Below are 25804 nucleotides of genomic sequence, written 5' to 3'. Positions count from 1 at the left end.
CTCCTTTTTGGTTGGAATCAAATTTTTGTGTTGAACCACAAAATTGAGCTTCTCTCCATTTACGACATTCAAACAATGTTTCTATATATTTATATACATATAAACATTTAATGTAATGTAATATAATAATAATAATGTTAATAAAGGAAAAAATTTGAATGAACAAACAAATTGTCACCTCAACCGTGATGATAACTTTGATTGTTGTTATTCATTTACTTGGCAAATGGTGTTGATGTTGATGTTGTTGTTACTTTGCTTGGCGTTGTTTGGCTACTGTTGAATTATAACTAGATACAGTAACCCTCTTCCCATCCAATGGTTTAAATGCGTTTTTCAACAAAATGGTTGCTGGTTTCACTGTTGATCAAATGTCCCTCTCTCTTTACAGCATTTGTCTATTGTGTCACTTAACTTGTAACAATCAACTTTGAACGCAAAAGAAGCAAAGAAGCAAAAATTGAACGAATCCAAGTCCCAATTTCCGTTTATTTTTACTCCAAGTCATCTTCGTCTAAGTGTTTGTATATAAATAAAATTGCGGTTTTTTTCTGCTCTTACAGAGCCAGGGTTGAAATGTTACCATTGAAATGGCAAAATATCATCATCTCTCGAAAGCAAAGGAAAGGAGAGCCAAAACGATGGACCAGTCAATCAATTGAGAAAAGGCGAAATTGAAAGTGAAATTGAAACAGTTTTTTTTTACTTCAATTGTATTTATATGTGTGTTAAGATGAGAGGAGTGAGTGGTGAGGAGAGAGGACAAAATGGTTGGAGAAGGAGGACGATGAAAGACGATGAAAGACGAAAGCCACTAAAAGAGACTGGAAAAACTCTCGAACCTTGACAGACCGCTTTTATCGGGCCAAAGTTGAAGATCGCTTTTTTTGATGTATCATTGTATATATACATTTATCAAAAGGTTTTTACCTGCAAAACTTACATTTAACAATGTTTGTCTCTTTATTGTTTTCCTCTTGTTACCTTTTCTTCCCTCTAACCTGGCTAAAGTAGCAGCACATCCAGCACAGGTAACCTGAGATATAAAGTACACATACAATAATGGAGGCAAGATAAAGATAGTTACAAATTGAGATGGTAAAAAGGAGCAAACATTATTATTATTATCATCATCATTATTATTATGATAATAATGTTGAATGATAGTCTCTTGCTCTCATGTTTTCTTAAGAAAGGTTAAAGGACATTTTTAACTAACAATCAGACCTCAAATAAGGTTGAACAAGAAATGAAAACAGTTTCCGATTCATTTGTAAGATTCAATTGTCAAATGTAACCAAAGACGCTTGGAGACACACTCAAAGCACCGTTCAACGCACACACATTAAACAACATTATTGGTAACAATTTAGGTCAATTTGGTAAGTGAAAAGAAGAAGCTTTTTAAACCATTTTTATTATATTTCTTTAACATTTTTACTTTTCTCTTTTCAGTTTTTACCTTCAATTGATGTTTCCAATTGGCTTGTCTCACTTATCATCGAGCAACATCACAGCCTTCAATATCATCATCAACTGACCATTGCATTAAAAAAGAAGATGAAAAATGGACCTTTCAAGGAATCACAATTTTCTCATTTTCTTTCCCAAGAAAAGTCACAAAAAAATTCTGGTTCATGATGAGTCAATCTTGTCAATATTTGAAAGATTATCTGAAAGGAAAAGCAAACAAAGTGAAAATTGGTAAAAAAGTGCAACGAATGCAAAATTGAACTGATTAGCAGCTCATTTAAGCGCGACTTTCCCGGTTTGGACCAATATGGCAAATCTTAAAGTTAACATGTTTTATCAAAATATCTGTTGCTACAATGACAAAGGATGTTGAGATAAAGGAACTGAAAAAAGTTGAAATGGCTCTGAAAAAAAGGGAAAAAAGTGAATCCCAAAAATGGATCTGAAAATATTATTCACCATTTAATGTTATTAATTCCCATAATTCCCTTGATAATGTTCATAAATAATACAAGATAGTAATGGGAATGATATAATAAAATTTACGTTGATTTAATTGTAAAGGTAAAGAGGAAAGAAGAGGATGAAAATGTTGGTAAAAAAAAGAGTTGGTAACAATGGAGGAACCAGAAAAAAATGGATGATATAAAAAAAAGTTGGATAAATAAATTATCTAAACATAATGAAATGTTATCATCCATTATCACCATTATAAACGTGAAAATGTTGAACCATTTAGCCAGTTCTTGATATTATTATTGTATTTATTATGATATTAATGGATATAAATAGATATGGACAGATCAGGCAAATTGAATTGTTCAATAATAATGATTGAAGTTAATTTGAGTGATACAAATGAATAAGTCAAGTGTAACTAAACAGTCAACATATTATCATTCAATTACATTTTTGCTGACAGCAATTTTCAACTTTAACCCAACATTAGGCTTTTCCTAAGCGCAATGTTGATGTTGAAATGGACAGGAAAAAAAGCTAAATATTGAAATCAAATTGTCTTTTGATAAAATGTGATAACCTTTGATAGGGAATTCAAGTTGCACGGATTGAAAAAACATGAAACAATTGGATTAACCAAAATTCATGTTAATGTATGTCTATCAAGTTGATAGTGTTTATAATTTTCATTTTGGGTAATGTTAATGTTTCCCATTTTGCTGAGAGACTCTCAATGGAATTGACTGGTAACCTTGATTTGAGGAGAAACTTGATAGTAATATTCAGTTTTAACTTTGATAACTTTACATGAATATCTATAATATTGAGCTGAGTTTTTTTGGGAAATCGAAGGACAACAATTTTCCTCTGCGCATCGTAAAGATGAGTTTTTTAGAGTCACTTTTGTATTGAAAATACATTGGAGTTAGGTTTTGTTAGCTGTTGTGAGGATTGTTTTCATTATTTGACTCGGTTTTGGTTGTTGTTTGTTTTAATTTTTTCATGTCCAGTGTATTGTTGATTGAGAAAAATTAAGGTCCATCAGTTAATTTTCATTGATTCAATGTGATTGTTGATGAAATTTAACTATGATTGGCTTGGTTCCTTTTGGCTCCACCTTCAACTTTGCTTCTCCTCCTCTTTAAAAAGCAGCTCACTTACCTTGGTTCAACTCAAACATCTTCAGTCACTCAAAGTAACATTTTCAGTTGAAGCTAACACATCAAATCATCATTTCACTAAACAGAGTATCAATGGACCATTCGTTTTTTTCAACATCAGGCTACCATCATCGTGGTCCCATCTATCCATACGGATTGCCTTCTACCACTGTAGATCTCATTCACACACCATATCCAGGTAAAAAAAAGATTGTCAACCTTTCCGACCTTTTGTTCAAATTCATCTTTTTATTTCACAAGTTTAATCCTTTTTAAGCTTTAATCCGTAAGCTTGTGAAATATCGTCGGATTAAACTTGGGAAATGAAAAGATGAATTTTAACAAAAGGCAATCTCATATTCCTGTCGCTCTCCTAGATATATATTTTTCCCTCTCTCCTCTCTTTCCTATTCTCCCTCTCTTTTGATTCATCTACACATTTTCAACTCACATCTGATGTTTTATTAACATAAATTAATCACATATTTCCTTTGCTTTTCTTTCAATTGTGACCCAATAGGAACTATGTCTCCAAATGGGCAGGCACCAACACCTAGGAAACAACGCCGGGAACGTACAACATTTACGAGAGCCCAACTTGATGAACTTGAGGATTTATTTAAGAAAACACGTTATCCAGACATTTTTATGCGGGAAGAAGTGGCAGCTAAGATAGGTTTACCTGAATCTAGGGTACAAGTTTGGTTTAAAAATCGTCGTGCAAAGTGCCGGCAACAGCAACAACAAAATCAGCAGAACGGACGTGTAAAACCTAAAAAGGAACCCAAAGTTGAAGTGCCACCAACCACCACCACATCATCCACATCTTCATCAACATCAACAACCACCACAACCATTAGCAACTCAAATTATTCTCCTAAACAAGTGAAGGAAGAATTCCAGGATGTCAATAGGTTACAACAGCAACAAGTTATTCAACATCAGCAACTACATCAACATCCAAATGGACCCTTACAAGGTCATTATGCGCAACCACAACATTTTTCACCGTCATCAGGTTTATATCAAAATCAAATGGAAGGATATCATCACATGGATCAAATGTCAATTCAACAGTCGATGCAGAATCATCCACCGCCAACATATTATCCACATCATCACTACCCTTTTCATCAGTTTTAATTTAATTTAACTATTGCTTGTATGACGATGTTTAACTTCACTTTCATCATCAACATTTCCGTCATTCAGATATACCTCTTTAATCGTGAAAAGATAATCGGTTAAATTCTTTAATGAGGTTATTTGTACATTTGAGAAAATAAAAATTATTCATCTTCAATTTGAAAATCTTCATTTTCGAAAAGAGCCTTGAAACGTTCATCTTTTAACAGAGCAAGACTCGATTTAGCCTTCTTAGTTCCTTCGCCGCTCAATTCCAACTCGTACAATTTCTTGGCTAATTCGGCATTCACTTTAGGTAATTTAGTTTCCAGTTTGACTCTATCGCCAGTTTGAGCATCGAGCGCTTCTTTAATCTTCTTTTTCTTGTAAAGTTCATAAGCAAACGGATTAGAAGCTGCTTTTGCTTTGTTATACAATCGGTGATCAACGAAAAATCCATGCATATATGCTCTCAACAAATTTGTTCCAATTAAATGATTTAGACCAAGTTCTTCAAGATCTTTGGTTGTAACAAACTTGTAATCATCATAAATCGAATCGTCTTGATCTTCTTCGAGTTCTTCTACTATAGAATCTAAGAAAGAACACCATCGCGGGGCAGAACCCATACTTGGAATGAAATAACTTTGAATTTTTGTGTTCTCACAGGCTAAGAAAAACATTCCTGAATTCGGTATCAAACATAAATCATTCAACTCATATTGACTCTGAATAGACGTGAAAGGTTTTCCTGTTTCTCGGTCCCATATCTTAACTACTTTACTATCCATTGATAAAACTAAATCATTTTCTGGACTAAAGACAACGTTCTTGATCGGCAATCCATACATGTGGTCTTTTGTATAATAAGGCTTATTAGATCGAATATCATACAAAAGTACAATGCCCGTTTCAGTTCCAACAGCTAAATTGACACCATCCTTGAATGCCATTGATCTAACTCCCGGAAGACCTTGATACGAAAATAATAATGAACAAGAATTAGTGACAATCAATAATTAGAAATATGATGCCAGGTTAAAAGATAGAACATCAGCAATAAAGTTTTACGGCATGAAAAGAGTAAACAAAACTAAACTACCAATTTTTAAATTGAAATGCGAATCAGTATTGATACAAATTGTTATTTATGCCATACTTAGATTTGAAAATTAAATTGCAAATTTTACAGCTGATTTCTACTTCATTGAAAATTATTTTAAATTGATTAAAAAACTTTCTTTCGTATGTATTTTAATTACCTTGAGGGTCGACTGTTAAAGAAGATAGTGCACAATCGAGTATACCGACTCTTTCACGAACTCGAGGATCCCAAGCCTCAACTTGGCCATCTACCGAGCCACAAACAAATAACTGATGAGATGGATTGATCTTGCAACAATTGTATGAAGTTGAACTCCCCTGATAAGGATTCAAGAATTGTCCTCTCTCCAGATTTAATCTAATTATATCACTAGTATCACCAACGAAGAATAGTTCACAATTAGATTTGTGATAATCAAGATCTCTACCGAATTTGGGGATTCTTAAACGATAGTAGCGTCCACCTTGTGCATGAAATTCAACATAACGATCACAGAACATGAAAACTAGTTTGGTATAATCTTCAGACAGAGTTTTGCATTTAACCACTTCTGAATCGAAGCATCTTTCAAATTTCATAGATAAGTTGTTAACATCATAACACTTCATTCGAGGCTTGTAAACACCGCATGCAATGATATATTGTCCATCTGGAGTCAAAGTTATAGTATCACAAACTTGTGGCATCTCAAAATCTTGAATCAATTCAATACGTCTTTTTAAAGCTGGCTCTTTTTTCAGCAATTGTCGTTTCTTTCGATCAGGTAACCAATCAGGAAACGTTTTACCACAACTGAGGTTGTAGATTTTAACATTATTTACATCAGTAACTTCCATGGTTCAAAATAAATAAAAAAAACAGAATAATAATAAATTAATTTTTCAATAAACGTTCTTCACTGAAAAAGTCACATGTGTTTTTAAATACAAAAGCGTTACTAAAGCAACTAAACATCAAAACAGATCTTTAAGTCCACTTCAGTATCAGATATTTGCTTAGTTCAAGACTCGTTAGATGGCAGTATAAGCCGGTACCATAGGTGCGATGTTTCCATGGATTTAAGAGCCTACTTTTTTCACCATTTGTTAATTTTTGAAGTCCTTTTTACCATTAATAAATTTAAATTTTCCTTAATTTAAATTGTACATTGTCAATAAGTATGACTCAGTATTTACCACCAAATCTTTTGGCGTTATTCGCTCCGCGTGATCCCATTCCTTATCTCCCTCCAGTTGATAAATTACCCTTTCAAAAGAAGACAACGGGCTACATCGGTGTTTCCAAATATCTCTCCTATTTTGAAGTAAGTACTAAAATTAACTTTCAATTTTTATTCATCTAAACGTCTTTTTATCATTATTTTCATTTTTCAGGATCCCAAAGATACTCCACCACCAAAAAGAATAGAAAGCAGAGAGGAACATCTTGAGAGAAAGAGACGAGAAAAAGCAGAACAAGTAGTGTATAGACTAGAACAGAGAATAGCATTATGGGACCCACAAAATAATGCAACGGCCACTACTGATCCTTATAAAACTCTTTTTGTTGCTAGAATTAATTATGATACGTCTGAAAGTAAATTGCGGCGTGAATTCGAAGCGTACGGAACCATTAAAAAGGTAAATTTTGTTATTGTTTTTGTCTCACATGTTTTGATGATTTTATCAATTAATACTCTTATCTTTCTTATCTCTTTTGACCTTTCTAGGTAGTAATAGTACATGACAAAATAAGTGGTAAACATCGAGGCTATGCTTTCATTGAATACGAACATGAACGAGATATGCATGGTATGTTAACCTTTCTTTTTATACTCAAGCAAAGATGGCTGCTAGAAGTGCTCAGCATCTATGCGAAAATGCTCTGTTTTTATTGTAAAAGGATTTGAGGTTTGTTTGAAAAATGCTACCAAATTGAAAAATTTATTTATGTCAATTTGAGTCCGAGACTTAAAAAAGAGCATATTTAATCTAATCTTGGACGATTTGGTAAGTGTGTAGATGAGGTTTGTCATTGTTTTTGCGGTAAGGTATTTTAGACTTTTCTTCATTCTTTAACTTTCCTTTTGAACTACTTGTATCACGGATATCTGTGTGTCAATGAGAAGAAAATCGGTGTAAGGGTAAGATTCCGGTAAGATTTACAATTATAATTTTAGACTATTATCCTTTTTGAACTTGATCTTTTCGTGTGGAAAGTATAACAGGGCGATGATGTATATGGAGAAATGTGTTCTCTATCATCAAACTACTTTGGATAAATCATCTTAAATCAATATTTAAATGGATGGATACATCTGTTAAGTATTTTATTTATATTCATTAAGTTAATTTAATTGTAGGTCGAAGAATCATTTATTTTTTATATTAACTATAAAAAATGATATTTTGTTTTCTGTTAGTAAGTAATGTGGGTATTTCTGTTGAACAAACAATTGCTATCATAGTACTTGTCTTATTTGAACTTGAACAAACTGAGAAATCAAAGAGTTTTTTCGGCCTCCTCATTTTTTTTACAATTGATTTTATACAGCGGCTTACAAATATGCTGACGGTAAGAAAATTGATGGTAGACGGGTTCTTGTCGACGTGGAACGAGGTAGGACTGTTAAAGGATGGCTACCAAGAAAATTAGGTAAGTCTTCGGCTATTTGACATTATTTTAAGTTTTATTCTCATTTGAAAATTTCAATTTCTAACTTATTCTCTTTTTCTTTCAAGGCGGCGGACTTGGAGGTACAAGAAGGGGTGGGCCAGAACAGAATGCTAAACATTCTGGACGAGAAGACAATAGATATGATGATGCGTAAGTTTATTCGTTAACAATACTAAATTTGTATGACAACTAATTCTCATTCATTTATTCTTTCATTCACAGGGAACGTGAAAGGTTTGAACGCTTGAACATGTCTAGAGATCGCGATCGAGACCGCGATCGTGAACGAGATCGAGAAAGAGGGGATAGAGGAGATCGAGCTGATCGAGGGGATCGGGCTGATCGGGGTGATCGGGGTGATCGAGAGCGTAGGAAACGCCGTAGTAGAAGTAGAGATAGAGATCGTGATCGAGAGCGAAGAAAGCGTAGCAGAAGTCCTAGAGAGAAAGAACGAGATCGCACGGAAAAGGTGGACCGTCGCAGAGTGGACGGATCCCGAAGTCCGGCTAAGATCAATGCTTTCTAGTTTCTAAATAAATATTCAAATTATTTTTCATTCTGAAATTTTTCATTCCAAGCATGTAATCTACTACGAGATGATGTTCTTTGCTTAGTTTCTATTGTGGAAAAGCTGAAGATGGCCAAGACGAATCGATTTACGATTATCATATAGATCTATAACCACTGAGGAACTTGAAAGAGGAAATTTGCAGATATTGACGATTGGTAGTTTGTAATGGAAATGAGTTCAAGTAGCTTAATCAAGTCACGCTATTTTGAACGAAAGCTTCTAGGTTCTATAAGTATATGAAAATTTTCAGACTGAATGCATAAATTTTATGCGAAAAATAAACCAATCTAATTAAAGTATTTATTGCTCATTACTCATAATTGTCGCAAAAATAACTTCGTTGATATTGCCTGCTAAATTTTTGCTATTTTCATTTTTAAGTTTTACTTTCTAATTACTACCTAATTTTTCCAGCTGACTATATTAAAGTTTATAAAACAAAAGATTGAACAATTTATCGATTCTATCTGAACAACCAAGTTCTCAGTAGATCGTTATGCATCAAGAATACAAACATGTATTGAAACAGATAGAAAAATTTAAAGAGCAATTCTTCTTATCAAGTCACTTTGATTTACTTCACACAATTTGTAATGAGCGCTACAAAGCGCTAGCTTTTATTGGATAGGCAGAGGCGTCTGTAGTCTGTTTTTATTACTATTGGTTTGTTTTCATTTGGCAAAGGAGCATTTTATTTTGTGATTTTACTTTAAATTACATTTTTTCTCTGTTAATTGGTTGACTATGTCTTCTAATAAACAAACAATAAGAAGATATGTTGCTGGTAGAGTTCCTCATTATGCCGGGAATGCTAGTAGTGATGAAGAAGAGGTGGAACAATTTACCACAAAAGATATCGATATTGACAGAAAACTTACATTGGAAAAAGCTCCTGTGAATAAAGTTAGAGGTAAGTAAACAAACATTCATTTGAATTTTAATTTACTAGTTACTTATTTTAATGGAATCTGTCTTATTATTTCCGATTTTTAGGACCAAATAGAACTGTAGAATCTGAGGAAGATGAAGAAGATGAGGTTGAGCATCGTCATGCAGCAATACTTCAAAGAAGAAGAGCTCAAGAGGAAACTGAACTTTTGGCTAATGAAGATTCAGATGATGAGATGAAGGATGATGACGACGAAGATGACAGTGAAGATGAAGATGATAGCGATGAAGAGGATGATGACGAGTACACTGATGATGAAGATGATACTGGTCCTCAACTAAAGCCTGTTTTCGTGCCAAAGAAACACAGAGAGCAGAAGATTGAAGTTAATATTGAAAGTACAAAAGAAATTGAAAAAAAGAGTCGAGATGAAAGACGCAAGGAGGCTTTAAGGATCATTGAAGAAGAAACCAAGAGAGAATTATTAGATTCTGAGAAAAAGGAAGAGGAGCAATTAAATGAAGACATGTTAGCATGTAATGATGAGGACGACGATGAAGAACTTGAATATGAATCATGGAAAGTACGTGAATTAAAGCGTATCAAGCGTACTAAAGAAGAAAGTGAAGCTGAAATGAAAGAAAAGGCCGAAATTGAAAGATTAAGAAGTCTGACCGAAGAAGAAAGACTAGAAGAATTGAAGAAGAGACCAAAGATAATAACAAATAAAGCCGCGAAAGGTAAATATAAATATCTTCAAAAGTATTATCACCGTGGTGCTTTCTACATGGATCAAGAAGAAACCATCCTGAAGAGGAATTATGCTGAACCTACATTAGAAGATCAATTTGACAAAACTATCCTTCCAAAAATCATGCAAGTCAAAAACTTTGGTCGATCTGGTCGAACCAAATACACACATTTGGTTGATCAAGATACAACCGCATTTGATTCGCCATGGGCTACAGAAAATGCTCAAACCTCAAAGTTCCACAATACAGCCGGAGGAATGAAACAGTGTTTTGATAGACCAACCAAAAAAAGAAAATGAGTTTAAGCAAAATTTCCTGTAAATAATACCAAATCCATTTACTCATCTAACATGTATGATATTTCTGCCAGTCACGGTATCTTTTACAATGTTTAATATTAAAAACAGATTGTTCTCATTTCAAAATAGTAAATATTTTTCAGATAAATTTTTAAATCACTAAACTTGAACAAATTTTCAAATCCTTGAATTACGGAATTTATCAGGGTTTCCATTTTCTTGCAAGTCACAGATATCAACTAGATTATCATCCAACACGCAATATTTCTCCTAATAGATATGATTACTACCTCCATTTATGATGCAACTCAGTCAAACGGTAAATTGCATTTATCAATAGATGTCAATAAGAGATGTAAACAATTGAAATAGATGATTTATGAGGATTGAATTTTCCAGAGATCATTTTCAGTGTCAAAGTAAACATTTGTCTGTGTATTTACTACATTGTTATATAATTTGACAGACGTTCAGAATCGAACAACTCTGAGCATCGTCCTTGACCTATTTAACAGCAAAAGATTCAAAGAAAGGTCAATCTGAGTCGAGGATGAATAGATGAGGATGAAGTGAGAGATGTTTCGGATATCAAACGATTAACATCAAAAGTAATGCCACTGTTTTACAATTAGTTCACATTGAGACAAAAAATCAACCATTTGTTAAAACATGTCCTGTCTTTGTATAAGTTAATGTTTTTTTTACCAAAAGGTGACTCGCACAGTAAAGTAAACAGAAAATAAAATTCTTCAAACATCATCAGATGAGACATGAAAAAATATAATCTAAATAAATGAAAAACAACAGAAAAATATCAACAATATAAACATCATTCAACAGCTTTCTGGCAACTCTGTCTTCCAAGACTTCTCCTTATTTTAGGTATCAAACCAGATTGGAGAGATAGAGAGAGTGAGAGAAAGAGAAAGAGAAGGAGGGAGAAAAGGGGAGAAAAGACCAGTTGGTTACTAATCTTTCTACAGTTAACAACGCTAAGCAGTCATCATCATCATCATCAACAACAACAATAACAGTAACAGTAACAACAGCAACACATTTTGCTCCTCTCTCGATCTTTATAACATCTTCTCGATCAAATCAGTAAACCTATTCTCATCTTGCATCTATTGTTACAATTTACTTAATTCAAAATGGATTCGGAAGAAGGTGAGTCATCCTAGTCATCCCGGTCAATCTAAATATTAAAAGTTATCTTATTCTTATGTGAACACATTTTATATATTTTCCATGTTATAATCTTCTAGTTCGAATGTGCCTTTGATTAATATTTAACGGTTTTTTTCTCCATATCTTTTGTATTTTTTTGTGTCGACCTTTCTTTTATCAACATCGTGTGATGCATTACAAATTCAATATCCATCATCGTGTGTGCCTTGGTAACTAATTTTCAATGCTCTCAATATCATCATGCTTGATTTTAAAATGATGAGAAGAAAAAATTCTGATGACCACAACTCGTCCTGCTGCTGGACATACAATATTGAAAATTGAAAGATTGACTGCTGCTCAATTGGATGAGAATGGAGCCATGCATGTTGGTGGTGGTGACAATAAAGGTATCATTATTAATCGCCCGGGAGTTACCGGTAAGTAATCTAGTTTTTAGTCAATTCTTGGATTACCATGTGGATCAAAGAACCTCTTTCTCATGCTTTCTCTCTAACATTTACCATTTTCCCTCTATTTTGGCTCCCATTTATCATTGATTTTTCTTTCTTTTTCCAGTCAAAAGTGATCTTGATGGTAAAGTAGCTCACCTTAGCTTGTCATTTAAAGTATTTCTTGTTAACTCATCAACTACAAATGTCCATGTTGAGGAGCACCGAAGTCTTAAATTTTGGTTCAAAGAAGGAATAACTGAAAACGATCAACTAATGACTGCCCAAGAATTTTTTCGTGATCTAGTCAATCCAAGTGATTTTCCGCGTGATTATGTTGGTTTCATTATGAAGGTTATCAAGCTATTACAGCGTAAATATTTAACCATTAGACAAGTACAACTGGATATGAAACAATCTGAAGAGAAAAGTGAATTACCAAGTCGCCCGGGTAAGATGAAAGCACCAAAACGAAGAAGGTTGATGATAATACCGAGAAGACTTTTTCAAACCAACGATCCATGTTATCAACAAAATACAAATTTAAACACTCTACCAGTCACATAAACATATTTTTCCCAATTGACTTCAATGTCAATTACTCTCTCTTTCTCCGTTTTCTTACAATACAATCCATGCTGTTACTTTCTAGAGCTATTAGTCTCTCATGTTAGTTATCTTCAGGTGAAAAAAATAAGTTTCATCATTCTATCAACTCAGCCTCTCTGAAGATTTACTTTTGATCAATCTTTACCAGTTTTTCATTTACCTTTCCGTTTATTGTCAACTTGTAAGATTCATCTTCCATTACGTAAGCCTTTCCATCTCCATGGTTGACGTTGTCTTATTTATGAGTATCTCATAATATGCTTACAATTACTGCCTGCAATGTATTGTAAAAAAATATTAGTTTCCATGTATCTAATTGAAATTTATAGTTAATGTGATGTGGTTACCTTTACCTTTTAAACTGCAATTACTAAGTAATTCAATATTTCGACTCAAATTTCGAGGCAACTCTTGACTTTGAGTTTAACATTTTTACCCGTTTTTTTAATGCTGTTACAGATTTCAAGTATAAATTTCCGATTGATCTTTTAACCATTTTCATCTTAAATTTCTAACATGCTTCATCAACCTGATCACAATCTACCGTTACTGATAGTCTTTCAATTTAGTTGCCGATATTGTTATTCAATCATTATGGCCAATTGTGAAAAAGAGATGAAACCTTGCAACTTGAAACATCACTCAGATTAGTCTGATTTTTATGAGCAGTTTAAGGATAATCTTGCACTTTATTGATCATCTGTATTCACCTTCTCTCTTCATCATCCTTCTTCCCCTCATTCATTATTCAGCTATCTTGTTATGGTTAACCCTGCAACTCTTAAACTGTTAAACTGTTTCATCAACAATGTTTTTGTTTACTGTTTAAGGTTTCTTCTTCTTCTTCTTTTTTTTCATTTTTCGACATAAATCTCCGGAAGAACCATTATTACCCTGTAATCGATACTTCATTTTGAGCATAGTAATGATCTTTTACATTTTGCCTTTTTCCTTTCATGCTTCTTGAAAAGCTGAACAAAAAAAAGTATTTTTAGTTTTTCCTTTTTCTGCCAAACTCATCCTCTGTCTTTCTGTCATCATTACATTACGTTTTTCACTGATTTGCAAGTTAATTTCATTCTTCATCTCAATTGTTGAGTTTATCAACTAAAACGAAAATGGCCTTCCATCGAAGCGTTCCGAGAAAACATTTCCCTCCGTCCTTGTCACTTTATTTTGTATTATCATTTTATAAGTTTTTGAGTTTTTTTTATTTTTTTTATTTTTCATTTTTCCCTTATCAATCCCAATTCAGACTCGATGGCAACCGTTATTAACCTGGATAGTTTTGGTAATGATTGTGATAAATCTCCACTTGATTTACCGATTCCTCAGATTCAATCATCAGCTCAATCACATTTCACCAATGGTGATTTAAATGATTGTCTCATTGGCAATCATAACTCATTTGTACCACAATCCAATGGTTCTGACTCTTCAGTTGAACACGACAAAGGTTTTCATTGAATATCAATTTCTGAATATTAATCTAACACAAACTCTTGCTCTAACATTTTTCATTGCCTTTATCTAATCTCATCTAACATTTCATCTTAACACCTTAGAACTATAATCAACATGATTGAAAGAAGGAGGATGAAAAGCGATGATAAAAATTGTTGATGATGATGAATCATTGATTTTAATGACACCTACTAACTTAACGATGATCCTTCAATCTAATTTTAGGTTTACTCCAATCATGTTAACTAAATATACTTCTTTTGTAGACTAATAGCTTCTGCTTTTGTTGATTACAATTTTCAATCAGTATTCTGATGTCCATTACTGAATTCATGTTTCACGATAGATTTCAATTGCCTTTTTGTACCCTATTTGGTGATCTAATTTACTCTATTAATTTAATTTACCTTCAACATTAGTATTCTTTAGCCAACTCTTTTCATTGAAAACGTTTTCTCTTCACCTAATCTTCAATTTTTTTAAAAACCTTAATCACAATCACAGTTGAAGTATTACAGTTAATGCTATGCTCATCATCAGTTACCTTTCTTGTATTACCTTTTGTTTAGAGGTTAATCATATGCAAATATGATTAGTTTAACTCAATTTGTTATTCTTCTGTTGTTTTATTAACAAAAAAGGGAAAGGATTGAAAAGTTATTAATATTGTTAAATGTTTAAACTAAATTTATCAATCCAATTATGCTGTTGTAACGGTAGATTTTTAAGATTATCAGACTTTCTCTTTTCTATCGCATAAGTTAATTACTCAATTAACAATCAACAAGATAAGCCTACTAAAGTTTGTTTAAATAAGTCTAAACATCTAAGCTCCAAGATGCTATCTTATTGCATTTATAATGTAAAATTTTCATCCAATTTTACTAACATTGCACCCACTAAATTAACTTTTAATTGATTGCTTGCTTATTAATGTTGAGATAAATGTTTACAATTTATGGAAAGCAGAAAAACTTCATTTATTGTTAACCATCTTTTTTCCTCCTTGTACACCATCAATGCTGCCATATTAACCAAGTCATTAATCTATCTGTAAATTCAATGATTATCTTTCAATTTACTAATTTTGTCTTTTTCTTCATTTGCTATTTAGTTTCCGTGGATGAAGCAGCCTTGGGATCGCTCGTTGAGTTAACTCAAGCTCGAGTCTTGGAGATTATTGAATCATCTTATCCAAATGTAGTTACCTTGGAAGACATTGTCAAGTAGGTTCATCAGCAAAGCCTAAAATGCTAGGAAATACAAAGAAATACTTGAAAACTGTCAATCTCATTGATTCTGAGCTAATTATCACAATTTACTGTATTTTTTCCTTGTTTATTTTCTCACCTTTTCCCTGTCTATTAGGACTACTAATTCAACAGAGGAGGAGGTTAACTTCCACATCACTGATCTTATCTCCAAAAATATCATTGAACCAATGGATAACCTTGGTTTTATCCGGGTCAACCGGAATGATACCCAAGTTAAAATGGTTAAGCAAATGCCCAAAGTACAAAAATCACAGCAACCAACAATTGCCATAATAACAGCTCAATATTGTGAAAAGCTGGCAGTTGATGCCATGATTGAAGATAAAGACACTTATGTTAAATATAAGACGGAAGGTAACATTATTAGAATCAACTTTAACAATGGAAAAAAAGATATCTCCTCTTAAATCATATCTTTTGTCCTACATTTCTTGACTTATTTTTTTTAATTTTTATTTCTTTTTTTGTTTGTTTCTTTTTGCTTTCTCAGGTGAATCGAATGTTTACACTTTAGGTACAATTGGAAAACATCGAGTTGTCTCTACGAAACTTCCAACCATCGGAACAACTCGAGGAGCAATGATTGCTGCTGGTAACACAACAACAAGACTTTTAGGTGATAAAACATTTTTCCTGTCAACAATGATGTTTATCAAGTTTTCAGTTAATTTTTCTTTTGGCTTTTATCCTTTTGGTGATGAGAGACAAGTTAAAACATTCATCATGATCAAAAGATTTCCGTTGACTCTTTCAAGGATTCAGATTGAAACTACAACTTCACTGTTTGCAAATCAAGTTGCTAGCGCGAAAAATTGGATATAAATTAATATTCAAAAAAGTTGCCGGTTAGTTAGGTTGTACATCGTAGTGTATCGGATTGTTTATTTTGCATCTGGCATCTTTTCAGTCTAATGAGCTCCATTATGATCGAGAAAATTTGCAAATTACTTGAATGATAGCCATTTCAGTGGAGTCTGTAAATTTTAAGCATAATCTCATTAGAATTTCATTCTGATACAAATCAAAGTTGATCTTGATCTGCCCTTCTTAATCTTTATCATCAGCTAAAAAATTTGAAACACCTCTAAAGATGAAAGCTAAAGATAAATAAAAATAAATCAGACTGATTTTGATTTGAGTTGACTTCTGAAAAGAAGTAAAAAATTGAACAATAACCAAATCAAACAGTTGATTGACCTTTATTCTTCTTTTGGTATTTTAATTTTTTTTGTAGGTGTTTTATGTATTCTCACACTTTATTTGACGTTGATTCGACTTTTTGACTTGATCACCCAAAAGAATCACAATTTATGCTTTATTTTTATCTATTGTTATTTTTAATTCTAACCTTTCTTTGTTAAATTTCATCTTTTTTAGGCACTTTTCAACATGTTGAACATGTTTTCCTTGTTGGTCTTGGTGGCGGTGTTGCCCATTATACAGATTTTAGTAAACACGTTCGTTTAGGGGATGTTGTGGTTTCAATTCCTCCACCTACTACAAGTAATTCACCTACACACAAACCATACATTTATATACATTGTGAAAAGATTACCAGCTTGGCAGCTGAGGAAAAAGTTAATGGAATGAACGGTGATGATTCTGCTGATGGTTTCACCTTTCGAACTTGGGGTCCAGCAAATTTGGAGCTTCAAGAATTGAGTCAAAAATTGTTGAAAGAGGGAACATCAGATGAAAGTAAAAGAACTTGGGAAACTAATTTAATCACTGGACTTGAGACATTAAAATGTCATGAAACGGATTTCACTCGACCCGCACCAGAAACGGATAAACTATTTATGGCATTAGGAGCAAAAGATGTTTTAGAAGTGATTCATCCTGAGGTTCCTGAAGGTGTTCATGATCCACGAACAAAAGGAATGCCAATGATTCACTTTGGTGCCATTGCATCGGGTCGATCAGCTGTACGCGATGATCAGGTGCGAGCTGAGATTGCAACTAAATTTGGTGTTTATGCTTTTGATTCTGAATTTGACACAGTCGTTGAATCAATCCACGGAAATCGAAAAGAGAAATATATTTTCATTAGAGGAATTTGTGATTACAAAGACGGGACTCGTAAAAAAGAGTGGCAACCTTTCTCTGCCCTAGCAGCTGCATCATTCATGAAATCGATGATTATGACTTTACCTTTAACAGTTGATGAATAATTTGATGGACAAACTCAACCTTTAAGTCAGGAAAATAATCAAACGAAGAGAGTCAAGCTAACCAATCCACTAAGAAATAATCAAAATGAGTTTCAGGTTATATGGAACCTGAGTCAAGGAAAACCCTCAATATTTCCTTTTGCATTTTCTTCTCTTTCAAGTCACCATCTCAAGCCATCATCAAATAACCATGTAAAGCTACTCTATTTAAACTGTGAATCATCAAATTTTTCTAATTTATTATTTGTTATGTTTGTTTTTTTGTGCTTTCCTCGTCATCATTTTCAAGTTATCATCATTCATTTATTTCTTCACTACAGACGCAAATAATACCAGATCTCTACATAACATAACATACATACACAATTTTAAACAAATTAATAATATATACATATATATGTATCAATTTATATAGAAACATATTATCTGGATTCTCCATTCTGGACTCTTGGCTCATGCCAAATGTTTAACAACTGAAGCTACGGAAACCAACCAAAGACAAAAAATTGAGGCAATTGGACAACCTGAATTTAGTTGATTAATCACCAAACAAGTCATTTTATGGGGCAAAATTCAATATTAATTATGTTAAAGGTTTCAAAGAATCTTTTTCATCATTAAACTGGTCAAATCTATTCAACTCAGACATGCAAAATCAACTTTTGGTTTGTGAACGCTGATGGAGTTGATGAACGCTGAATCCAGATGGCGCCCCTGTTATTAGCATTTTTGTTTATTTTGAGTTCGTTTTAAATCAAAACCTGATGTGATCATTTACAATGATTGACAATTAACCAATCTTCATGATCTTTCAACTAAAGCTCAGTTCAACTAAGAGATTAATACTTGGAAAGAGAAGCAAAATGTTGCAATTGTTTAAACCATGTTGATTGTGCCAAATCATCTATTTTGTTTTTCTTGTTAATACACATAGTATTTCCTATTCAGCAACACACGATTCACCTGCATCATTTTCCCTCCACACTAGAATAGCTTTGGTGACATAAGCTTTCAATAATTGCTTCAACCGCATTCACAAGTGCATAAGCTCAAAAATTGTAATAATTAAGACGATATTTGTTTAACGACAGCAAAAAACAACGACACTAACCTCCAATTAAAAGCTAAATTTTACCAGGCAAACATACCAGCCCTTAATATCCAAGCAACTTAACTAATAATTTCCGACAAAACTGATTTGCTCATCATTTTTTCCCCATTTCAATTGTAATATTTTCATATGGTTTACAGATTGGTGCTATTGAGCCTAAAAGTTGAACACATTTTCACCCAAATCATCAACTTAAATCTGTAATTGTTAATATTCATTCGTCTTCTACTCAACACTTATCACTATTTGGTTGCTCATCTCAATACAACTGAATACTTCTTAAAGCCAATGATTACTCAAAAACATTTTGGACTGATTCATGATAACCCAACATAACCTTTCCTAAACCAAAGCTTACCAGAGATATCGGACTGAAAACGGAAATTGGACTTTAAAATAAAATCAGTATCGCATTCAATTACTGATGACAATTTAACTAAAAAATATGCATTAAAAAGGATCCATTTCAGCCCAACAACTCGGATCAAAATGGATGAATAACAATCTAATCCATAATTTTTCTGGACTTCATCTACCATGTTGGATCAGAATATTTCATTTATATAAAGACTATCAGGATTATCGAAGGAGATATTACTTAACTGGAGAAACTTCATGAAAGAAAATTATCTAATATAATTACTTAATTAACTAGTTCTGGCTGATTTTTATTTTGTATTCTGTGAATCTGAATTTTATCAATTTTTCCTTGTCTCCTAAATACCTCGTAATAATCCTAAATATAATATTGATTAACCTTGATAGAGACAGAAATTAATCTAATCTGTATTTATATTTTCATATTATTTATGTTATTATAATCATTTAGTTTATCATAATTTGATTGAATACAATTCAATTTGCAAATAAAGCAACTCAGTCAAGTGATTTAACTCTTTTCTTTCATTTGAAACTAACTCAAAATGTAGAGTAGCTTCATTGAGATGAAAATAATTTATTAATTGTAATATTAAACATAACCTAGTTGGTTGATTAATTTAAATTATAACCAATATTTAGAGCATTTCAAAGTGCCATTTAATAAAAAGTGAAGAGTTAATTATAAGCCAATCAAAGACAATAATTAACAAGTTTATGAAGTGAATGCTTTTGATTTGATTGTTTTCAAATGTGTAATGGTTAAAATGATCAACTCAACAATCATCAGCAATCAAGCTTATCCAAGAAAAAATATAAAAACATTAATTAATCATCTATTTTCAGTTTTTTAGACTCAAATAAAACAGTAAATCATCAAGATAATCAAGTTAATTCATTACCTGTTAACCGAATTGCCGGACTTTTCCTCAAACTTTAATTAACAAATCATTTAAAGTCAATCACTTGTTAGCTTCACTAAAAATAGATCTCAAAATAATCATAATTAATATCAATCGGTTCAAAATAATTGATAGTAAAATGATGAAAATGTTAAACACAGATTTTCAGTGAAAAATAATTTGAAAGCAGCAACCCAAACATTAGGTTTATTATCAAGTCTTAAGTATTGATATTTAATAAAGCGATTGAGAATCGTTTAATCGGTTAAATTGTTGAGATAATGCTTTACATGATTAAGAATCCGGAATACGATTCCAATTTTCATCTGATGAAAAATAAGCTTGGAAATGAATATTTGATCAAACTGGTAAAAGTAACAATCTCGGTTATTTTCTGGTTCACTTTCCTTTTTTTATTTTATTTTCTGGTCTATCTTCTGGTCTTTCCAATCTTCACTGGTTGATTAAACCGACAATAAAAATGGGTTGCCATTAGTGAATATGAATTGATAATTTTATAATTTTGGGTGAGTGATTATCTGGTAATGGTCATAACTGCACGAGAAAAGACAGTTGATCAATTTTGAGTAAAAGTGTATTCATTTCAAATCTTCGAATGCATTTTATTGAAGATTGATGAGAAGAAAAGAAAGAAAAGAAAGAGAAATGTTGGAGAGAACAAGAGAGAAAGGTAAAGTTGTTCTCTTATCTCCCGGAGGGAAGTTTACAGGGTGGATCCTTCAAGAAACGATTGAGTGTTTAGTTGAAAGTCAAAACTGGTTTCAGTGTTGAACTGATCACCATTAGGTTAACATCAACTATTGGTTCACCTTTTTTTTATATCATAATGTGTTTAAAACTCTGATACATTTGTATTGAGAATCAGTTTGAAAAAGAAATCCTTTTTGTTGCCAATTGCCTAACATTGGATTGGTTATTGAACATCTCATGACTGTCATCGTCTGACCAAACGGCTGACTATTTACAATATCTTTGTCTATGTTTCATGTTGTTTTGAGCCATTTTTAACCTTTTTCAACGGATTATTTTTGTTTATGTTTTGCTTCTTCTCTTTACCATCACCAAATTTAATGAAACATCGTCATCTTTCGATATCATCATCAGTACCATTCAGCGTTTTTTTATCATTGTTTACTTATTTCAATGAGTTAACCTTGCCTAAAGTGTTACAATAAAGGGTAAGATCATCATGTTCGTCATTCTTTTAATATCTTCAATTTACATTTATTGTTAATTTGGTTGATATTTACTTTGATAACGTTTTTTCTTTAATGAATCTGCTTCATTTGGATATAAAACCATCAAAATCATCAAGTGTCTTTAAGATCATCATTACCATTCTAATCAACATTTTCAAATAATAACCATCAACTTGAGAAAAAACGAAAGTATTAGATGCAGCAATATCTTTTATTCAGGTGTTGACATCAAACCATTCACCAATTTACTTGAATTTAGGTAAACAATATACTAATCAATAGAATCTAACTCTAGTTTGAACAACTAGCTGGTGATCAAGTAAAATTATAAACAGAACTGAAGTTTAATATCAACATGGATAACAATAATGGAAATTGTTGCGTTTGAAATATAATACTTTACATTGAAATCATCTTGACTTGGATTAGAATCACTAACAATCTTCTATCTTTTTAATCTGCTTTCAGTTGGAAAACAAAACTAGATCTAAAGATTAAATTGTTAACTGTTGAAGCCGTCTAAAAGCAATTAAATATGGTTACAAATACAGAAGCCAATTCATATGTATCGTCGGTTGAATGGGCAGAAGAAGGCGTTCAACTGAAAGATTTTGCTCGTAAATACAAATTACCCAGTGTTGGTCGAGTGATTAAAGGTCACTACGAGGGGATAGGTGTTCCTAGTTTGTCTTGTCCATCTTCTCGTCAAACAGCTTTTTGGCTAAATGGTGGCCAAGTAATTAAAGTTGCTGCCCAATGTGTAAAATTTAAAGAGTCTCGTGGTTATCATGGATCAATAGCATCTAGACCAGTCCCATTTGGTCCTAGATTGGCAATTCCTGACAATTATGATGGTTTCTTTGAGATTTTATCTGAAGAAGGTCGATCTGTTCGATGTATTGAGAGTGTCAATGAATTGGTTAAGCGATCACCTTCATCAGTTTTAATCCGAGAATCAATTAAAGTGTATCTACCTAAAGGTGATAATGAAAATGTTGTTAGTGATAAAAGTCGCTCACTAGCCATCGGTGAAGTGTTAACGCTAGTTAATAGTGAATCAGATAACATCAACAACAACCATATAAAAACTAACAATAACATTAATAGTAACAAGTCATTCTCATCGTCACCAATCGACCCTTTATCAACAGCACCCACCACATCCTCACCTTGTGATAACCAAGTCAACACCAATTCTGATTCTTCAGTGTCAACATCAGAATCAACTTCTTCCTCGGAATCTTCATCTTCCTCGCCATCACCAATTTCATCAACTTGTTCCTCAACAACCGAATCATCATCTTTTGGAGTGAAATTATCATCGCCAGCATCTCCAACCCATTGTCAACCCGGGACGATAATAACAACCACATCTTCCTCATCCCAAACAAAGTACATTAAAGGTTATACTGGTAAAGGAGATATTGTTTACCTTCCCATTGAAGGTAAAGGGCGTTTCAGTCCCATAGCCAAAGAAGATTCAATATCCGGTGTCCATAGGATATCTTCTCTGTTGACCAAAAGGTTACCCTTAATGGTACGTCTGGTTTTTGGACGTCCTCCAGCAGGCTTTAAATCATTCACACCCGAAATGAGACTTTTTTCAATCTTTTCGGAAGATTATCTTATGGCACTGCCAGTAACAAAGGAATCAGCCCCTGTAGTAACTGTTCCAGTATCAGCTTCATTAAAGATTGTGGTCCCTAAAAATGGTAGTTCACTGTCAAACCATAGATACCATGATATTCTGATTTCTCGTTTCAACGAGAAAACATCAGGTTCACCCAATTCCTTGTTACCCAATCGTATACAAGTTTGTGAAGGTTCATCTCTTGGTAAAAGGTTAAAAAGCAATTGGAAAGAAAGTAACATTCCATTGTCCGGTGAATTAAACAGTGATGCTGCAGTAACTAGTGAATCCGTGAATTACAGTCACAAGAAGAGATTATTCCAATCAGATTCATTGGATTTTGTAAACAACAACATCAACAACACATCATCAAATGAAAGCGATAATGTAAAAAATGTAGACTCTGATTTGACTGAAATAAATGGTGGCCTGATGGGCATTGATGATGAACCCAATAATACTTCAAATGGTAAAACAAATGAAAGTGATGATTTAAATGTCGAGGAAGAAGACGCGGAAGATAATGATGGCTCTTGTTATGATGAAATTGACCAGATTTATGATTATGTTCGAGGTTTTGCTCCACTTCCAGAGAAACTTCGACCATCTCGTACCAGCAATTCAGATTCACCTCCTGAACCGCCACCAATAGAAACAATACCAAGCCTAGTTACCCATCAACATCATCATGGCAATCCTCATCATCCATCCTATCCATCTCATCATCATTCAAGTTATCGACGCTTATCTTATCCAACTGTTTTCCATGAAATTTTACCCAAAATGGGATTATATGAGAAAAAAGTTTCCCCCTCTGAGCATATTTATGAGAAAGTTCCTCTTTCATCTGGACATCATCGGCCTGAGAAGAGATATCACTCTGGAAATATCCGATCAAGAGAAAACTCTTATCATCACCAGCAATCTTCTTCATCTCACAATCACCATGGACCAAGAATACCAATGAGATCTAATAGTACAGGGAAAATGTATCTACCCTTGAATGGATTACCTGTTCATCCTCACCCAGGCCATTTATCCTCATCTAATCATCATTCTTCCACTCAACTTCACCAACTTCATCCATTGCACCAGCAACACAACAATCTTCATCATGCCCCTCTAGCTAAACCAAAACTATTTATTAAATCAAATCATCAGCCATCAGCTGGTCCATTCACTAATGGATCAAATGGCAACTCTAATAATAACCGAAAGACTAACAAATTAATGAGAAATGCCAGAGGATTATCACTTACCAATGAAAACTCTGCTCCTTATTACAACAACAACAATGAGAATGATAAAGATTTAATCTTTAACAACAATAACATCAACAATAACTATCATGGAATCAAAGTCAATACTAACGATATTAACAAGTGGACTTGTCGATCAAGCCGATCATTAACGACATCACCTTTATTCAATATACGATACAAATCATTGACCAATCTTCACTTCATCAATCCACTAGCCAATTCATCATCTTCCAAGGGATGTTATGATCACCATTCAAACAATACTCTTGCCTCATCCAATTCATCGGGTTGTAAAATTTCAAGTGGATCTGGACGTTCAGTAGAGTCACCAAGTGATACCAAGGCCAAAAAAACTCGCAAATTATCCCGTCCACTATCCTTTAGTAACCTATTCTGGGATCTTAAAAATGATTTAATATCATCATCTGCCCATCATAACAATAACAACACAATTGAATCCATTTATCCTGATCCAAGGATATCATCAAGTCCAAATGGAGGTGAACCGAGTGCCATGGTATTAACACAATTAGTTAATAATGTGGCCTCCAATAGACGAGTGGGAACACTTTATTTGTAAATTGAATAAATTATTTTACCATTAATACTTGTATCATCTTGAGTAAAAAAAAGCATTGAACAATCGTTTCTCTCAACCTGATCATCGAGACATTTTCTGGAGGAGATAAATTCATCGTTTTTTTTCACTCTTGCTCATTCAAATTACTAAAGGACTGAACCAGGGAAAAAGATTGTAAAGATTTAAACCAAATCAACTCAATTGGTTATTCATGAGATTTGTCATTCCAAGTGATATTCAAAATTGATCAAAGCCCAATGGATTCAGGAGCAGCAAAATATTACATTCAATTTCTATGCAGCAATAGAAATGATTGAACCAGTGTTGAATCAAATTGTCTCGTTTCCTAATTATCAACCATTTCTGTTGGTCCATTTAATCATTGAATTTCTTACCATGTAATAATATTGTGCCAACGTTTTCACCTTCTTAATTTCACTTGAAATCTTTTGTCTCGTTTTTTTGTAGTCTTAAAGAAACGGCAAAAAATGATTCCAATTTACCTTGACTCCTACTCATGTTCAACTTATTAATAACAATTTACCAAGTCAATTTAATTATCTTCATCTTCTTTCACTGCAATTAATTAAATGCCATCATCAACTCTACCTTTTTTTTAATTGTCAGAGTTTTTTTCTTTCTTTCAATTCCAACACAATGAAACTTTTAGCTCAACAGCAGCAAGAAAATCATCAAGTGAAACATTCATCAATAGTCTTGTTTTGTAATGAATTTAATATCATTTGAAGCAATTAAACGGTCTCAAATTGCCTTTAAACAATTAACAACACTAAACACAAATGAATTTCAACAAGATTTAAACATTTTCAAATAAAGGCCAAAAAAATTGACTTCAATTGCAAACCACAAATCACAGAAAATGGCTTTTCTTCTCGTTTCTCATTTTACCAGATTAAACAATTGTTAAATTGTATTAAAGGTGATGATTGTGATTAAAAAAAACGGTAAAAATGACCTTAAATGTTGAGCATGAAGCAAAAATTAATAAACAATCAAGAGTTAAAATAAGGTGCAGAATTGATTGAAAACAATCCTTCAGAGTTAACATAATGTTTCAAGTTTTCACTTAAATTTT

At 32.8% G+C, this 25804-nt stretch overlaps 7 protein-coding genes across 12 annotated transcripts in view; 6 read left to right on the top strand and 1 right to left on the bottom strand.

The window, feature by feature from the left end:
• LOC107366771 (Eps15 homology domain containing protein-binding protein 1) overlaps positions 1–949 on the top strand; it is a 54373-nt gene extending 53424 nt beyond the window's left edge. The window contains exon 9 of the mRNA XM_089268508.1: positions 564–949. Within this exon, the coding sequence (XP_089124634.1) occupies positions 564–678 (115 nt within the window). The 3' untranslated portion in view covers positions 679–949. The remainder of the gene's footprint in view (positions 1–563) is intronic.
• A 2164-nt stretch (positions 950–3113) lies between these two features.
• LOC107366788 (uncharacterized) lies at positions 3114–4395 on the top strand. Its single transcript, XM_015934425.3, has 2 exons — positions 3114–3291; positions 3613–4395. The coding sequence occupies exons 1-2, from the start codon at positions 3186–3188 to the stop codon at positions 4233–4235; spliced, it is 729 nt and encodes a 242-aa protein (XP_015789911.1). The 5' UTR covers positions 3114–3185; the 3' UTR covers positions 4236–4395.
• l(2)34Fd (nucleolar protein 10 lethal (2) 34Fd) lies at positions 4330–6232 on the bottom strand. Its single transcript, XM_015934423.3, has 2 exons — positions 5480–6232; positions 4330–5190 (listed from the first exon to the last, which is right to left on the bottom strand). The coding sequence occupies exons 1-2, from the start codon at positions 6156–6158 to the stop codon at positions 4382–4384; spliced, it is 1488 nt and encodes a 495-aa protein (XP_015789909.1). The 5' UTR covers positions 6159–6232; the 3' UTR covers positions 4330–4381.
• Positions 6233–6412: 180 nt separating this feature from the next.
• snRNP-U1-70K (small ribonucleoprotein particle U1 subunit 70K) lies at positions 6413–8533 on the top strand. The gene is made up of 6 exons (XM_015934424.2): positions 6413–6625; positions 6696–6941; positions 7031–7112; positions 7855–7956; positions 8043–8127; positions 8200–8533. Exons 1-6 carry the CDS (start codon positions 6482–6484, stop codon positions 8501–8503), a joined length of 963 nt encoding a protein of 320 aa, XP_015789910.2. The 5' UTR covers positions 6413–6481; the 3' UTR covers positions 8504–8533.
• A 684-nt stretch (positions 8534–9217) lies between these two features.
• Positions 9218–10621, top strand: LOC107366876 (microfibrillar-associated protein 1). The gene is made up of 2 exons (XM_015934521.2): positions 9218–9458; positions 9542–10621. The coding sequence occupies exons 1-2, from the start codon at positions 9293–9295 to the stop codon at positions 10486–10488; spliced, it is 1113 nt and encodes a 370-aa protein (XP_015790007.1). The 5' UTR covers positions 9218–9292; the 3' UTR covers positions 10489–10621.
• A 419-nt stretch (positions 10622–11040) lies between these two features.
• On the top strand, positions 11041–19624 carry LOC107366807 (uncharacterized). Of its 6 annotated transcripts, none has more exons than XM_015934447.3 (8): positions 11061–11655; positions 11940–12095; positions 12235–12558; positions 13972–14007; positions 15295–15406; positions 15549–15808; positions 15945–16070; positions 16832–19624. In XM_015934447.3, exons 1-8 carry the CDS (start codon positions 11640–11642, stop codon positions 17623–17625), a joined length of 1824 nt encoding a protein of 607 aa, XP_015789933.2. In that variant the 5' UTR covers positions 11061–11639; the 3' UTR covers positions 17626–19624. The 6 variants fall into 6 exon arrangements, with proteins under 6 accessions (XP_089124641.1, XP_015789933.2, XP_015789931.2 ...); XM_015934445.3 differs by having other exon boundaries at positions 13972–14172; XM_015934446.3 differs by having other exon boundaries at positions 11448–11655; positions 11943–12095; positions 13972–14172.
• A 1147-nt stretch (positions 19625–20771) lies between these two features.
• sano (CABIT domain-containing protein serrano) lies at positions 20772–25328 on the top strand. Its single transcript, XM_015934244.3, has 2 exons — positions 20772–21215; positions 21705–25328. Exon 2 carries the CDS (start codon positions 21772–21774, stop codon positions 24706–24708), a length of 2937 nt encoding a protein of 978 aa, XP_015789730.1. The 5' UTR covers positions 20772–21215; positions 21705–21771; the 3' UTR covers positions 24709–25328.
• Positions 25329–25804: the final 476 nt, after the last annotated feature.

Source organism: Tetranychus urticae, chromosome 2 (assembly GCF_039701765.1).
Source record: "Tetranychus urticae isolate SD_2017Ah chromosome 2, NJAU_TeUrti_SD_1.0, whole genome shotgun sequence".
NCBI lineage: Eukaryota > Metazoa > Arthropoda > Arachnida > Trombidiformes > Tetranychidae > Tetranychus > Tetranychus urticae.
The sequence above is the reverse complement of the archived record's forward strand: the minus strand, read 5'-3'. Positions and strand labels throughout refer to the sequence as shown.

Coding starts and splice junctions, on each gene's coding strand:
- LOC107366788 (XM_015934425.3), top strand. CDS start 3,186: ATGGACCATTCGTTTTTTTCAACATCAGGCTACCATCATCGTGGTCCC. Junction 3,292..3,612: donor CATTCACACACCATATCCAG/GTAAAAAAAAGA, acceptor GTGACCCAATAG/GAACTATGTCTCCAAATGGG.
- snRNP-U1-70K (XM_015934424.2), top strand. CDS start 6,482: ATGACTCAGTATTTACCACCAAATCTTTTGGCGTTATTCGCTCCGCGT. Junction 7,957..8,042: donor ATGGCTACCAAGAAAATTAG/GTAAGTCTTCGG, acceptor TTTTCTTTCAAG/GCGGCGGACTTGGAGGTACA. Junction 8,128..8,199: donor GACAATAGATATGATGATGC/GTAAGTTTATTC, acceptor TTTCATTCACAG/GGAACGTGAAAGGTTTGAAC.
- LOC107366876 (XM_015934521.2), top strand. CDS start 9,293: ATGTCTTCTAATAAACAAACAATAAGAAGATATGTTGCTGGTAGAGTT. Junction 9,459..9,541: donor TCCTGTGAATAAAGTTAGAG/GTAAGTAAACAA, acceptor TCCGATTTTTAG/GACCAAATAGAACTGTAGAA.
- LOC107366807 (XM_015934445.3), top strand. Junction 12,096..12,234: donor TAATCGCCCGGGAGTTACCG/GTAAGTAATCTA, acceptor TTCTTTTTCCAG/TCAAAAGTGATCTTGATGGT. Junction 14,173..15,294: donor TTCAGTTGAACACGACAAAG/GTTTTCATTGAA, acceptor TTTGCTATTTAG/TTTCCGTGGATGAAGCAGCC.
- sano (XM_015934244.3), top strand. CDS start 21,772: ATGGTTACAAATACAGAAGCCAATTCATATGTATCGTCGGTTGAATGG.